General features: G+C 47.1%; 1 protein-coding gene across 1 annotated transcript in view; it reads left to right on the top strand.

Moving 5' to 3' along the window:
• Positions 1-13,462, top strand: part of BAZ2A (bromodomain adjacent to zinc finger domain 2A) — a 29,754-nt gene that overhangs the window by 5,319 nt on the left and 10,973 nt on the right. The window contains 5 exon segments of the mRNA XM_074325556.1: positions 8,257-8,394; positions 9,966-10,559; positions 11,438-11,623; positions 12,229-12,447; positions 12,900-13,385. Of these exon segments, the coding sequence (XP_074181657.1) occupies positions 8,257-8,394; positions 9,966-10,559; positions 11,438-11,623; positions 12,229-12,447; positions 12,900-13,385 (1,623 nt within the window).

Below are 13,462 nucleotides of genomic sequence, written 5' to 3' on the forward strand. Positions count from 1 at the left end.
CGGTAGACTAGGGCGATACCGCGGCGCTAGGACCCAGATCCGGGTCGGGGAAGATAGACTGTCAGGCACTAGGACCCGGTGGCGGAGGCCGCGGAGGGCGGCTCTCTGTCGACCGCAGCTTCCCCGCCCCCTTCGGCTTGGGTTTACTCCTCCCCCGCCGGCCATGTTGGCTCCGCTCGGGCCCCGCGGTTGAGCCGCGTCCCCCCTCCCCCCTCCCGGACCCCAAACCCCCTCCCCCGCGGTCCCCTCCCCTCCTGGCGCCCGGAGCGCGGCCATGTGAACCGTCTGTCCCCCGGGGAGAGACAAGCCCCGAGCCAGGCTGGACGCCGCCGCCTCAGGTCTGTTGGGTCTGTGGCGGGGGGCCTGAGGGGAGGGAACCCCGTTTCCATCCTTGGCTTCCCTCAGGGAACATAGGCTCCGGAGCCGCCTGGAGCCTCGCCTGAGGCGAGAAGCTGACTGGAGCTGATTTCCAGTTAGGCTCCAGCCCCGGGCGGGGGTCTCCCTGCCCGAGAGGCTGGGTGGAGAAGGGGGCTGGCGGGTCTGCTAAGGACCCGGGATGGGGCGGCGGGGGCGGGAGGAGCTGTGGAGGCTCCCGGCGACGGCGACGGCGACGACGACGACGACGAGGACGCGCAGAAGCCGCCTGGCTGTTGGAGATGACTCCTCTGGCGGACTCGGGGTGGAATCCCCGGGAGGGGCTCCACCTCCTCGGGTGGGGGTGGGGATTGCCCGAGTGCGAAGGGTAGATGAGGGGGGTTCCCTGGGCGGGTTAAACACCCGGTTTGTGGGGATTGGGGCGTTTTGGCAGCGGTAAGTGAACGGTAGAAGGGGTTTCCAGGGTCTGAGGGTGTCTCCCTCGGGGGCGAGTGCGTGTTGTGTGTGTACGTTTTCTTGACCGTGACCAGCCGGAGAGGGCCTTGCTTGAGTGGTGGTGTGCTGGGCTTGGGGCCCTCGAGTCCGTGGAGAATCCCCCACGCCAGGTTGGAGATTGATAGGGCTGATGCTGAGGCGCCCGGGTTTTAGCTGGGTTTAGGGACTGAAGGGAAGAATAATGAGGGATTCCTTTCCAAGGGGATCCCTTGCTAAGGGGATCCCCACTTCCGTGGCGGAAAAGATCATTTTGCATCATCCCTTTCTTTCCCAATGTTACCAATTTTCAGGGAAAGGCAATACCAATAGCAATTCTTTGTAGGATTTATTGGAGTGAGAGATTTGTGTCCTTTGGGGGGCGTTGGGGGGGGGATAGCTTCCACCTCCATCTGTACACAAATAGCCCCTCCCCCAAGCCTCCCGCAGGAAGTGGCCGGGAAATGGCAGCTGTGCGTTTGCTGCTGCGTCTCTTGTTGTTTTGAAATGTCCATTTTAATCAGATTTGCTTTCATTTTCTGAGGCCTTCTGGGCAAGCTTGGATCCTGCCAACCATGTGGTCTGAGTCTTTTCGTTCAACTTTTTTCTTTTCTTGTAAACTTAATTTGTCAACTGGAAGTAGTCACTCACTGCAGTTGACTCACTGATCCCGATCCCTTCTCCAAAGCATCTCTGTCTCCGTCTTGATTTTTATTTTCCCTTGAGCTAGAGGTCGTGGAGAAGCACATTTAGTCAGTCATCCACCAGCAGGGCTACACTTTGAATATAAGTGATGCAAATTCCCACGGGAGAGAAAACTGCCAGGAGGACTTGGGATCTTTTGTGGCAGGAGAGTGGCTTTTTAAAATCCTGCTTAATCATAAGTGTGACAGTTTCCGTATTGCAGAGCACCTGAGCAAGTGAACTTGTGAGGTGAAGAAGGGTAGGTTGTGAGAGGTGGAAGAAGAGGGGGGAATGGGGAAAATTTAACTGTGAATGGGGTTTGTGTGTTGGGGAAGGGACTGACTGGCAGAGTGCGAGTGGGGGGGCTTGTTTCTCACAGGTGATTCTAGCATAAGGCTAGTCCCTGCGGGAAGCCTGTTAGTTGACAGAGTGCTGAAGAGTTTACCTTCTGCAGAACCAACTAATTAGGAGAGTTAGCTATCATGTGATTTACTCTTCAGCCCATAAAAGACAGCTTATTACCCTCCTTGGAGAGTGGTAAGCTTTTGCTCTGTTCTGTGCAATGTCATGTGTCCAGATTTTCTCTTTTTCCCACCTAATAATTCCAGGAGGATTTCTATTACAGCATACAATGATGGACTGTATGTACTATGTCCCCAGGCACTTTGTTAGACACTGGGTCTGGTTAGAGAAGAGTTGGCCACAGGATTTTATGTTTTGAGAGATGAGGTATTAAGATATTTGGACTACCCTGAAAACTGCTGAAACCTGACATGTAAATAAGCTTTTCAGTATTTTCCAGCCACAAACTTCCCACCTGAATTGTAGAAGGCCCAATATGAATAGATAGATATATGTGATTATGTGACAGCAGCAGCATCATTTTTAAGATAGCATTATTGCTCTTTTCACTGGGGCTGTTGGGGTTGATTCCTGGAAACAGTACAAACAAGTCCAATGTCATTGTCCTTTTTCTTGCCCCACTGCTGGACTGGGTGGTGTGAGTTGCTTTCTTTTTTTTTTTTTCTTAGGTAGGGCGCAGCTCACAGTGGCCCATGTGGGGATCGAACCGGCAACCTTGGTGTTATCAGCACCACGCTGTAACCAACTGAGCTAACCGGCCACTCCCTTGAGTTCCTTTCTGATAGGGTTGATGTGACACTGATTTTAAGTTCCCCTTTCTTCAGCCTTTGTTTATCTAAATTGGGACCTGACAGAATAATAAATTGATTTTCCCTGTTGGGGGTTAAAAGTGAAAGAAAGAGAAAGACCACTCTTTTCTTTGGACTCTTTAAAAGAAATAGAAGTTGATTTTGAGAAAGTGGATACTGACTTCATGTGATACATGATCAGAAAGCTGAGTGAAACAAAGCTTTCATAGCTTTGTAAAATGGATGCATTTTTCTATCAGAGAAGTGGATTTCTTAATAATGACCTTTTTTTTCTTTTTTCTTTTCTTTCCTCTCTAAAGGAAAATATTTGAGGTATAGAGAGAGCTATGTGGACTGACCTCAGAGCCAGTAAGAAATCTAGAATGCCCTGAGAGGCTCATCTTGCAGTCTTGTGGTTCTGGAATCAGGTGTTGCCAAGAGAGAAGCAAAGCTTGTTAGGGTGACTGACCGACTGTGTCTTGCTGCTGTTGACCTTTCTTATCACCTCTGAAGATGTCTGCTACATTCTTTTACTATTAAAATAGTGTGGAATTTAGTCCAGTAACTGGTGTGATGTTTGACCTTGTGTGAGATGTGCTCAGTGAGTCCAAGTTTTTACGTGAAGTACAAAACTAGGACATAGAGTGAAGTATAAAACTCTAGAGGTATTTCCTGGGGCAAATAATCTTCCTGATTTGTTTCTTGGGATATGAATGCTCTCACATACCTCATAGCCCAAGATTAATACTTTGTCAGCACTGTTACAGATGGGTCAGAAGGACCATTTGTCACCAGCTTGTTCGTCTGCATAATTTTGAAATTTTGCAAAACAAAAAGCTTTGAGGCGCTCTGGAGTTTGTCGTTGGGTCACTGGCAAGGAAAGTAGAATTGTGTTATGTTACTGGGTGTTTTGTCCTCCTAGTTATAAAGAATAAGACAATCAGTATAATGCAATCTTACTAAAAATTCATCAAAAAACTAAAACATGAGGGTTCTTAAGGGACAGGTGGTCTCACTGCTCTTGGTCTCCTGGGATTGGACTCTTTATAACCTGCCTCACCAAAAGGGAACCTTAACCTACCTTCTCAGCTCAGGATTTTTCCAGAGGAGGATATATCTTCTTAAAGGGAAGGTGAAGTCCTTAACTGTTAGAGCTGAATTTCTGAGAAATAATCAGAGAGCCGAAAGAGGGAGATAACCTTGTTACAACCTCTAGAGTGTGGTTTTTAGTGTCCTGCAATTTCAGAGGCATTTCCAGTTCTCTGACCATGAAGTGACCAGAGCTGTGGCAGAAATCCCGGCCTAGATTGTTATATGTCTCCTTTATTCAGTCAACAAATATTTTAAAACCTACTCCCTGCCTTAAATCAAGCAGAACATTTTACTAATTTAGAGCTTAAATTTATTGCCTTTTTATATTCTCAGTACTTCTCTGTTTCCTTTCCTTATTTTCTGCAGGGTACGACTGTCTAAAATATGTCAAGATTTGGGCCCTCTCTTTCCTCTATAAGTTGTTAATAATCTCTGTAAAGAATAAAGCTGAATTTTTTGGTTCTCTGAGAATAGCAAAAACCATAACCTTTGTTGGATAAGTAAGCTGGTAGTGATAGGAAAGATATCTACTCCCTCATTTGTTCAGTCTATGGGTCCAACAAATAATGTATTTTCTTTCGTTCTTTTATGTACTTAGCACTAAATTAGGTGCTGGAGATATAGTGGTAGAACATAATATCTGATTGATGCTGTAGGACTTAATATAGTTTAGAACAAATAAGGACAGAGAACAGTCTTCTTTGTGTTCTCCTGAGCAACCTGGACATGGCAGTTGTCTTTGAGTGGCCTCCCCTTGGTCTAATCTTCCTTCTTTCATTATCTTCCTCCTGCCTCTCTCTCCTGACTAGGAAAGGGAGTTAAGGAAAAGAGATTTTGAGAGAATGAGCCTCAGTCAGTACATGCTGTAGTCTGAGTCAGAGTTTGAAGGGAAGATTGTTTCCAGGGCTGTCAGAATGGACTGCTGACTGGGGAAGAAGGCATGTCAATTTTGTGGCTTGTCACTTGGAACTCTGTGTTGGTAAAGGAAGACAGCTTAGCCAGGGGCCAGGGAAGGGGTTTTTAGATATAAAAGTCAAAGCATCCTTGCTTGCAGCATCAGGAACTAGGAATAGTGAAAACTTTTGGAACTTCCCTAGGAATGGGGTAGGAATGGGGAATGGGGCGGCTTTTGTATTAGAGCATGATTTTTCAGCCTTGGCACTATTGATATCTTGAGCTAGATAATTCTTTGTTGTGGCGGGCTGGCTTGTGTATTGCAGGATCATTAGAAGCATTGCTAGCCTTCTACTTACTAGATGCCAGTAACATATACCTTTTGTCATTACTAAATGTCCCTTCACGGGGCAAAATCACCCGTGGTTGGGAACCACTGTATTAGAGTATGGTGGGGTAAATCCAGAGATGTATAGAGTTGAGAAATATTCTTCATAACACTCACAATTACAGAGCTAAGACATAGTGGTATGATTTATTTACTATACAGCAAAATTTGCATTTGCTGTTTAGTACAGATAAACATTTGAAACCTCCCCCACAAAAAAAAAAAAAAAAAAAAGATTTAGGAACATATTTGTGGGATTTTGGTATGCTGTATGGGGAGAACCAAAGAGCTTTAGGGACTGCTGGTGTCTAGCTCAGTGTTGGTAATGTGTCTTGTCTTTCTGTAGGTAGCTTCAGAGATCTGAGTGTTAGGATTGGTCACGGTACCTGCAAGTCTTAAAATCTATAATATTTATTTCAACACTTGGTGCTTTGTCAGCCGTTTTCTGTTAAAACCATGTCACAGGTCCACAGAGTAGTAATTCTTCAATTTGCAACTGAGAGAAAAGCAGCCCATTTGACCATGTGGCAGTGGCTTTACTGCTTCAAGCTTAAGGGGCACTGTCCCTTAACTCTTATAAATGAAGCAGAGACTCTTAAGAGATCCATTTACATACTACTGAGACTGGGCTGTGTGCTGGCTTGATTGTACTTCCTGGTCATGAGAACTGTCTGCTATTCTGGGGGTTGGGCACTGACTGATTTCTTTTTTCATTTGGCCAAAATCCTATTAGTTCAAAGGGAGACACTCCTTTGCTTTACTGGTGTCCTTACTAGTTCTAGATGGGAAGGCATAATTTACCTTCAGCCTTTATTGCTGTGCAAAGCATCTTGAATAGGAAGGTTAAAATGAAATAACCTTGGGTTTATTGCTGAGAGGACCTGTTCACATTTTCTTTGCATCCCCATACTGTGATCCCATATTTAAGTGACATCTGAAATCAAGAGTCAAGTTGCCTAAAAGGAAGTCTGGCTGGGAGGATCATTCCTAGTTATATATTGTTTTCCATGCTGGTATTAGTTTAAATTATATTTTGACCTTTTCGACCTGATTATCTTTTTGAAAACTAAACAGTCTTTATTGTCTAATAATAATAACTAACATGTATCGAGTGCTCGGTGTCAGACACTATGCTAGGTTTTTTGTATAAATTTTCTTATTTAATCATTACAAGCTCTGGAGGTGGGTACTAAAATTCTTACTAATAATGAAAAACAGGCTCAGCAACATTAAGTGATTTTTCCAAGGTCACACAGCTAGTGGTAGTAGAGCTGGGATTTGAACCTAGAGCCCACTGTTGTGCTGATCTCACTGCACAGCACAAAGAGCATTTTATGTTTCCAGGAAGCCTCTACTAAAAGAAGTGATTGTGGGCCTGATGACCCTTCAGAAGAGGTTAGTGGGGAAACAGACTTCAGGCACTAGATAACTTCCCATTCCTTTTACTTATCTGATTTCTATGAGCTATCCATTTATCCTTATTAGTATAAAATTTATGAGACAGGAAATGCTGTGCTTTCCCAGGGTAGCAGAGAGGAGAAGGTCACTGGTTTCCTCATGGACAAATAGAAAGTGGAAAAATGAACTGTGATCTATCATTGAGTGAGAGGATATAGACCAGTGCCCATAGGAGAGAAGGGGTGTGTGTGTGTGGCTGTGCATAAAACTGGGGGAGGGAAGAGGTGGGAGTCAGATGAGATTGGCTCTTCAGGCATAGCATTTCTGGGACTTCTGAAATTAATTATTCAGTGTCCTCTTTGCTCTGTCATATAGACTTCGGAAGGAACCTAACCTAGAGAATTAGGGAATGAACTTGACTCCTTGATGTCTTTCATTTCAGAAGGGTCACTAATCCCATGATGCTTATTTTTCAGATCCCTTCTAAGGCGTGACCCTTAACTATAGGGAAATCCTGGCGGGAACCCTGAGGTCTTTCTGTGTAGACCCAGTTTCTTCATTGATGCGTAGCAGGTTTAGGTTTGCTGCTTGTTTTAGAGTGAAGATGGAAAAATAAGTCAATCCTAAAAATTTATTTCCCTTAAATCAACAAAATACAAATTGCTTTTATTTTCTAAAATCTCAGTTAAAATTGATGAAGGTAGAGATAATTATGGTATTAAGCCTGGAAAAATCCTAGAGTTGTCATGCTGTATACTATGCAGGGTTCATATTTCATGCTCAAAATTATATTAAATTCACATACCTAATAGTGTCTAATTTGCATTATCTAGTATATTCAGGATCATGACTCTTGCAAACCTTGAGCAATGGTCGTATATGTTCTTAACCAATTTATTCATTCTTTAAAAAGCTTTAACTTCTGGTACTTTTAAAAAAGAGGTTATTTAAAACATCACCTAGGTCAGCTTATTGCCTCCTCTTGGGAGCTTGATAAAGAAATCTTTCTACCTGAATTCTTCTGCCCTTTTAAAAACATAGTAACCCAAGGAGTGGCTTTTTCTGTATCAAGACAGATCATATCAAATTAGTACGTCATAAGTATCTGATTGACATGCCAGACTTTACCAATAATTCTGACTTATGCTTTCTATCTTTCTTCCCTCTTTTCTTTCTCTGTCAACGATACATTTATTCTTGGGTTTATTGCTGAGAGAAACTGTTCACATTTTCTTTGCATTCTCATACTATAATCCCTTTACTAATGTAACAATATTATCTTCTTCAGATGTCTAGGGCTATGAATAGGATGGTGTGGAAATTGTTTAACTCAAGTATAATAATAAAACAGAGCAGGGTATATGTCAAATGTTCTTATTTTGCCAATAGCCCCATTTCCGTGGCTTCCTCATAAAGATGGCTTTGAGAACATTCTGTGCAACTTTGGCCTTACCTTGAGGGGGAAAAAATAATAAGAGAATGGAGATTGTAACATAGACGGGTAACTTCGGGTGCAAGTTAAGAGGGTGGGACTCATACAGGGGAAGACTCCTACAGGTTTGTATCTTGGTTTTTCTCACTAACTCTCTACAAGGCTGACTTTAAAAGACTATTTCTATAGGTCATTGCCCAGGTTAGGAGTATATTTCCTCCTCTTTTTTTCAACTTCCACCCTCCTCCTAGTACTTAGGTAGAAGGGTGAGTAGATAGAGGGGAGGGGGCATTCCCTCTAGAAAATTTGAGGTGACATAGCCTTGTTTAACCGCCAGTATTTTTTTTCCCCCTCTCTCTTCCCTCCTACAGAAATGGAGGCAAACGACCATTTTAACTTTACTGGCCTTCCCCCTGCACCTGCTGCCTCAGGACTGAAACCCTCTCCCTCCTCAGGGGAGGGCCTCTACACTAACGGGTCTCCCATGAACTTCCCCCAGCAAGGGAAAAGTGAGTGAGGGCCACGTGGCCTGGGGAGGGAGTGGGAATCGTTCCTTTAGAGCAGTTCCATGGGGACAAGACTTGCCCCCCCCCCCCCCAGGCTAGCTACCTTACCGCAGCTCTGTGCTGGGTGGGGAGGGAGGAGGTGAGTCCTTAGAACTGGAGCTGCTGGAGAGAACTCAAGCTTCTAAGAACAAGTGCTAGGGGTTTATGGAAGCAACACTTTTAGTCTTGACTTAAGGTTGGAAGGTATTAGAAAAACATACTGGCCTTTTCATCGCAGCCTGTTCTATCAGCTCTGTCCCTTGGCTACTGCCAGAGAGTGGTGAGGTGGCTATGGCGTCCGATAACCAGGTTGAACCCATGAGCGAGAGAGATAAAGGGCTGGTCCTCTGAGAAGCTGTTTTTAGAAGTTGGAGAAGCACCCCGTAGGACTGGGTGTGGAGGAGTTGGGTGAAGGTTGGGATGCGCTTGCCTTTTAGTTTGTGCAGTACAGGAGGGCAGACGCCTGAAGTGCCGGTGCCACCTCCTGTCCTGGAGGACGGAAGTAGGGGACAGGGAGGATTAATGCTTACCCAGTTCCCCAGAAAGAAACGTCTGTAATTCTGGACAGACGTGTTGCTGCCAGGATCAGGTCTTCTCCTAGATTTGGCTTATCAGTTGCCTTGTACCATGGCTCTGCCAGGTACCTCTCTAATCTTGCCTGGGTTTCAGGTACTTTATACTTGGAAGCAGAGAGAAGCCCAGATGCTTCTCTCCTTCCTTGCAGCAGAAAACTACTGCCACAGGCTTATATTTCCCACTTCCTATCCTACACAAGGGGGTTACAGATAGATTAGAAGCTCCTTTATTTCACGGGAGGACCCCCTCCCCTCCAGCTGCCTTAGATCTTGGTTCCTTTTATCTTGTCCTCCAGTCTAGAGGTTGCCATTGGTGTTGAGAACTGAAGTCTGCAGTACTGGTCACGCAGAGATCCCCCCCTCCCCTGCATATTACTCTCCAGCGTCTATGGGGAGGGGCCAAGCCCAGCCTTCTGAGCTGGGATCTTGCTGCTGTGTGACTGCAAATTCTATTCTTAGCCCAGCACAAAGTGCTCGGTCTGCATGTGCCACTGAGGTGGAGGCTGTCCCTTCTGGTGCCACTGTGGGGCCAAACAGGCCCTGGGGCAAGGGGGGCCTGGTGAATTCAGTCATGCCACTCCAATAGAAGAATTCCTCTAGGGAGTAAGGATGGGGAAGAATGCAAGTCACTGTAGGGAGTCTGCAAACAGCTTCATTTAAACAAAAAATAAAAAGGCGTGAGTCTCAGCAGCAGCCAGCTTTGCTGGTCACCCCTGTGGTAGACCAGGAGAGCGCCCCAGCCCCCTACTCAGCAGCCTTCAGTAGCAGTTGCTAAGCTTACATCCAGGAGCATCTGGGTTGGGTGTTCCCTGGAGACCAGAAAGCTATAAATATAGCAGAGGGGGAATCCCCCTCCCCTTCACCTTCCCTTTTTCTAGTCAGTGCTATTCCTTTGATAGAGTCGGGAGAGTTACTTGCATGCATATCTGTAACTGACCCTTTTCCTTCCCTCTCTGCCAGGTTTGAATGGGGCTGTGAATGTTAATGGCTTATCTACTGTATCTCACACTACTACTTCAGGGATTTTGAACTCTGTTCCCCACTCCTCCAGCACCTCACACCTCCATCACCCCAACGTGGCCTACGACTGTCTCTGGAACTACTCACAGTACCCATCTGCCAATCCTGGCAGCAACCTCAAGGACGCACCCCTTCTGTCCCAGTTCTCGGGAGGACAATACCCACTCAACGGCATCCTTGGGGGCACACGGCAACCTTCGTCCCCAAGTCACAACACTAACCTTCGGGCTGGGAGCCAAGAGTTTTGGGCCAACGGTACCCAGAGTCCCATGGGGCTTAACTTTGACTCGCAGGAACTGTATGATTCCTTTCCTGACCAGAATTTTGAGGTGATGCCCAATGGACCCCCTAGCTTTTTCACCTCTCCACAGACTTCTCCCATGTTGGGATCCAGCATCCAGACCTTTGCACCCTCCCAGGAGGTAGGCAGTGGTATCCATCCTGATGAGGCGGCAGAAAAGGAGCTGACTTCAGTTGTGGCAGAGAATGGCACTGGCTTGGTAGGCAGCCTGGAGCTCGAACAGGAGCAGCCAGGTATGACTGGGGGCCTGGAAGCTGGGTCGGGAGAGGGAAAACGGGGCTGTGGGGGCAGTGGCTTTTTGAGGTGAGGAAAACTTGTCTTTCCAGCTCTCTGCAGTGGAGGCTGATTTGCATGTTGGTGATTAGCAGAGCCAAATGGCTGGTGTTTTTGTGGCAGCAGCACCAGCTCGCGAGTGGGAGTACAAATTATTTCAAGCTCATGCAGAGCTGCTGGCCTGGAGAGGGCAGGTGGGCGAGCCCGAAACAGCGCCAGTAGACACCCTGCATCAAGAAAGCCTTCTTCCAAAATACAGAAAGTAGTTGGGGCGTTAGCAGGGGGCATTGAGGCCAATTGGACTTGAGTATGGCAGGGCCGGGCTGGCTGCTAAAGTGAACTGAGCCCTGGTAGTGACGGGCACGGGCATGAGGGAAGGAAGCAGGCGGAGCACACACTGCTTGTCTACTCGGTTTCCTGTTGTTGTTGTTGTTGTTCGCATTCATACATATGACCATCCTCTCATCTTTTCCCTCAAAATAGACAAATGCTTAGTTTGCTATTGATTCCAAGTACAAGGGTGACCACCCTATGAAAATCACAGGATGTTTTCTCTGTTTACCACCTGTCCCACTGAAATGGGGAACTAGCTGAGAACACGATGAGATTCTTGTCTTAGACACCACGCTCCTTCCCCCTGTTTTTACCTGGTGTAGGACTTCCTAGTGCGTCTCTGTTCACTCAGAGTATCTTGATGTGATCGGTACCAAACATGGAACTGGCTTCCATAACGGTTGAAAGAGTGACCATCCCTCTAGCAAAGACTGCCTGCCTATGGTTGCTAATGAGCCAGGTGAAGGCTCTGATTTCGACTTGTGCCCGCTCCGGTGTTTCCTAGAACTGAAGATGTGTGGCTACAATGGCGCCATCCCTTCTGTGGAATCATTACACCAGGAAGTCGCAGTCTTGGTCCCGGACCCCGCAGTGAGCTGCTTAGATGACCCTTCACATCTTCCTGACCAACTGGAAGACACTCCGATCCTCAGTGAGGTCTCTTTGGAGCCCTTCAACACCCTGGCACCAGGTAGGCTCGGAGGCTGGCCCCCTTCAACTTGCCCATGCAGAGAACATCCAGCTCCTGCCACCAGAAAGAGAGAGTAAACCAGGGAAAGGATTCAGGAATCTGGGGCGTTGAGGCCTCCGGACAATCCTGTGAGACCACAGTCTCATGCCACTGGCCTGACTGGGCCAGCTGCACTCTGAGCTCAATTGGTTCATTTCCCAGGTTCTCTCCCAAGGTTCCTTTTGGCCAAGAGCCCTGGGCTTTAATAATTCACTGGATAGGGACTTATTACCACACAGTTGGGCTATTTGGGTTCTTACTAACTGGAAAGAAGGCATTTGCTCGTGAACAGCTACCTTTTACCCCCACTGAAATAAAGGCCTATTTTATGATAGATGCTAAAATTTTGCATTGGTCTGTGGATTATTATAGGGCCAGTGCTTTTCCCTTCATTTCCACTTGAAACTTTTACGACCCCTATGGCTTGGTGACTTTACTCTTTCAGGAAGAAGGCTGTAACATTTCCGTAATAGTAGAAAGAGCCTTCACACGGTCGGAACTAGAATTGGATGTATTCAGACCAGTATTTCTTAAATCTTGTTTTCTGATTCTTCCACCCCATGAAGAGCCAGTGAGTGGAGGACTGTATGGTATAGACGACGCGGAGCTGATGGGCGCAGAGGACAAGCTGCCTCTCGAGGACAGCCCTGTGATCTCTGCCCTTGATTGCCCTTCCCTTAATAACGCCACGGCCTTCAGTCTCCTGGCAGATGACAGCCAGACTTCAGCCTCTATCTTTGCCAGCCCCACCTCTCCACCTGTTCTTGGGGAGTCTGTCCTGCAAGGTAAGAGAGGAAGTCCTTGACCTGGGAAAAGGTGAGAGAACATGTTCCTTAGTTAGGCCCTTAGGGGTTGGAAATCTGGGAGCACGTTGCTGGGGGCCGAAGGGGCTATGGGATAGAGTGTCGTGGGACTCAGAAAGGTGCGGACTGCTGCACCCTGACTTCCCTGTGCCCTGATGGACTTGGGAGATGTGGGCTTTCAGGAAAAGAGGCCATAGGCCTTAACTGGCTCCAGGTAAAAGGTATTTCTTCACACAGTGACAGCAGCGGCAGCTTTGCCCTCTAACCTTCGTGAATGGTTAGGGAGGACAGCCAGAGGCTACTTCTCTTTTACCAACCCTAGGGAAAGCCCTTGAAGTAACCCTCTTTAGCTTCGTCCAGATTTGACTGTGTAGATTCTCTTGTTTTGTGTGACACCATTTTTACTTTACCTATCTTGTCCCTTTGGATTCTAGATAACGGCTTTGACCTGAATAATGGTAGTGATGCAGAACAGGAAGAAATGGAAACTCAGGCTTCAGACTTCCCACCGCCTCTAACGCAGCCAGCCCCTGACCAGTCGTCCACCATCCAGCAACGGCCAGCAGCCTCGCCAGCAGCCTCCCCGGCAATCTCCCTGGCAGTTTCTCCAGCAGCTTCCGCAGAAGTCTCTCCAGAAGCCTCCCCAGTAGTTTTTCCAGCGCCCTCCCCGGAAATCTCCCCAGTCGTCTCCCCAGCTTTTCCGACAGTCTCTCCAACTTCCTCAGCAGCCATCCCACCAGTCTCCTCAGAAGTTTCCTTGATGGCCTCCCCAGTGACCTCCCCAAAAGCGTCCCCTGCAGCTTCCCCTGCAGCTGTCTTCCCAACAGCCTCCCCGGTAAATAAGGAGATCAGCAGCTTCCCTGAAAGCACTGCTGACCTGGAAGAGACCACTGGAGAAGGAGTCACTACTTCTGGTGGTGGTGAGTGTCCAGGTTCTGTTCTACCTTGGCTGGTGCCAGGAAGTTTTCTGTCCCATGTGGTATTTATTTAACGCTCC

Source organism: Rhinolophus sinicus, linkage group LG02, assembly GCF_036562045.2.
Source record: "Rhinolophus sinicus isolate RSC01 linkage group LG02, ASM3656204v1, whole genome shotgun sequence".
Classification (NCBI taxonomy): domain Eukaryota; kingdom Metazoa; phylum Chordata; class Mammalia; order Chiroptera; family Rhinolophidae; genus Rhinolophus; species Rhinolophus sinicus.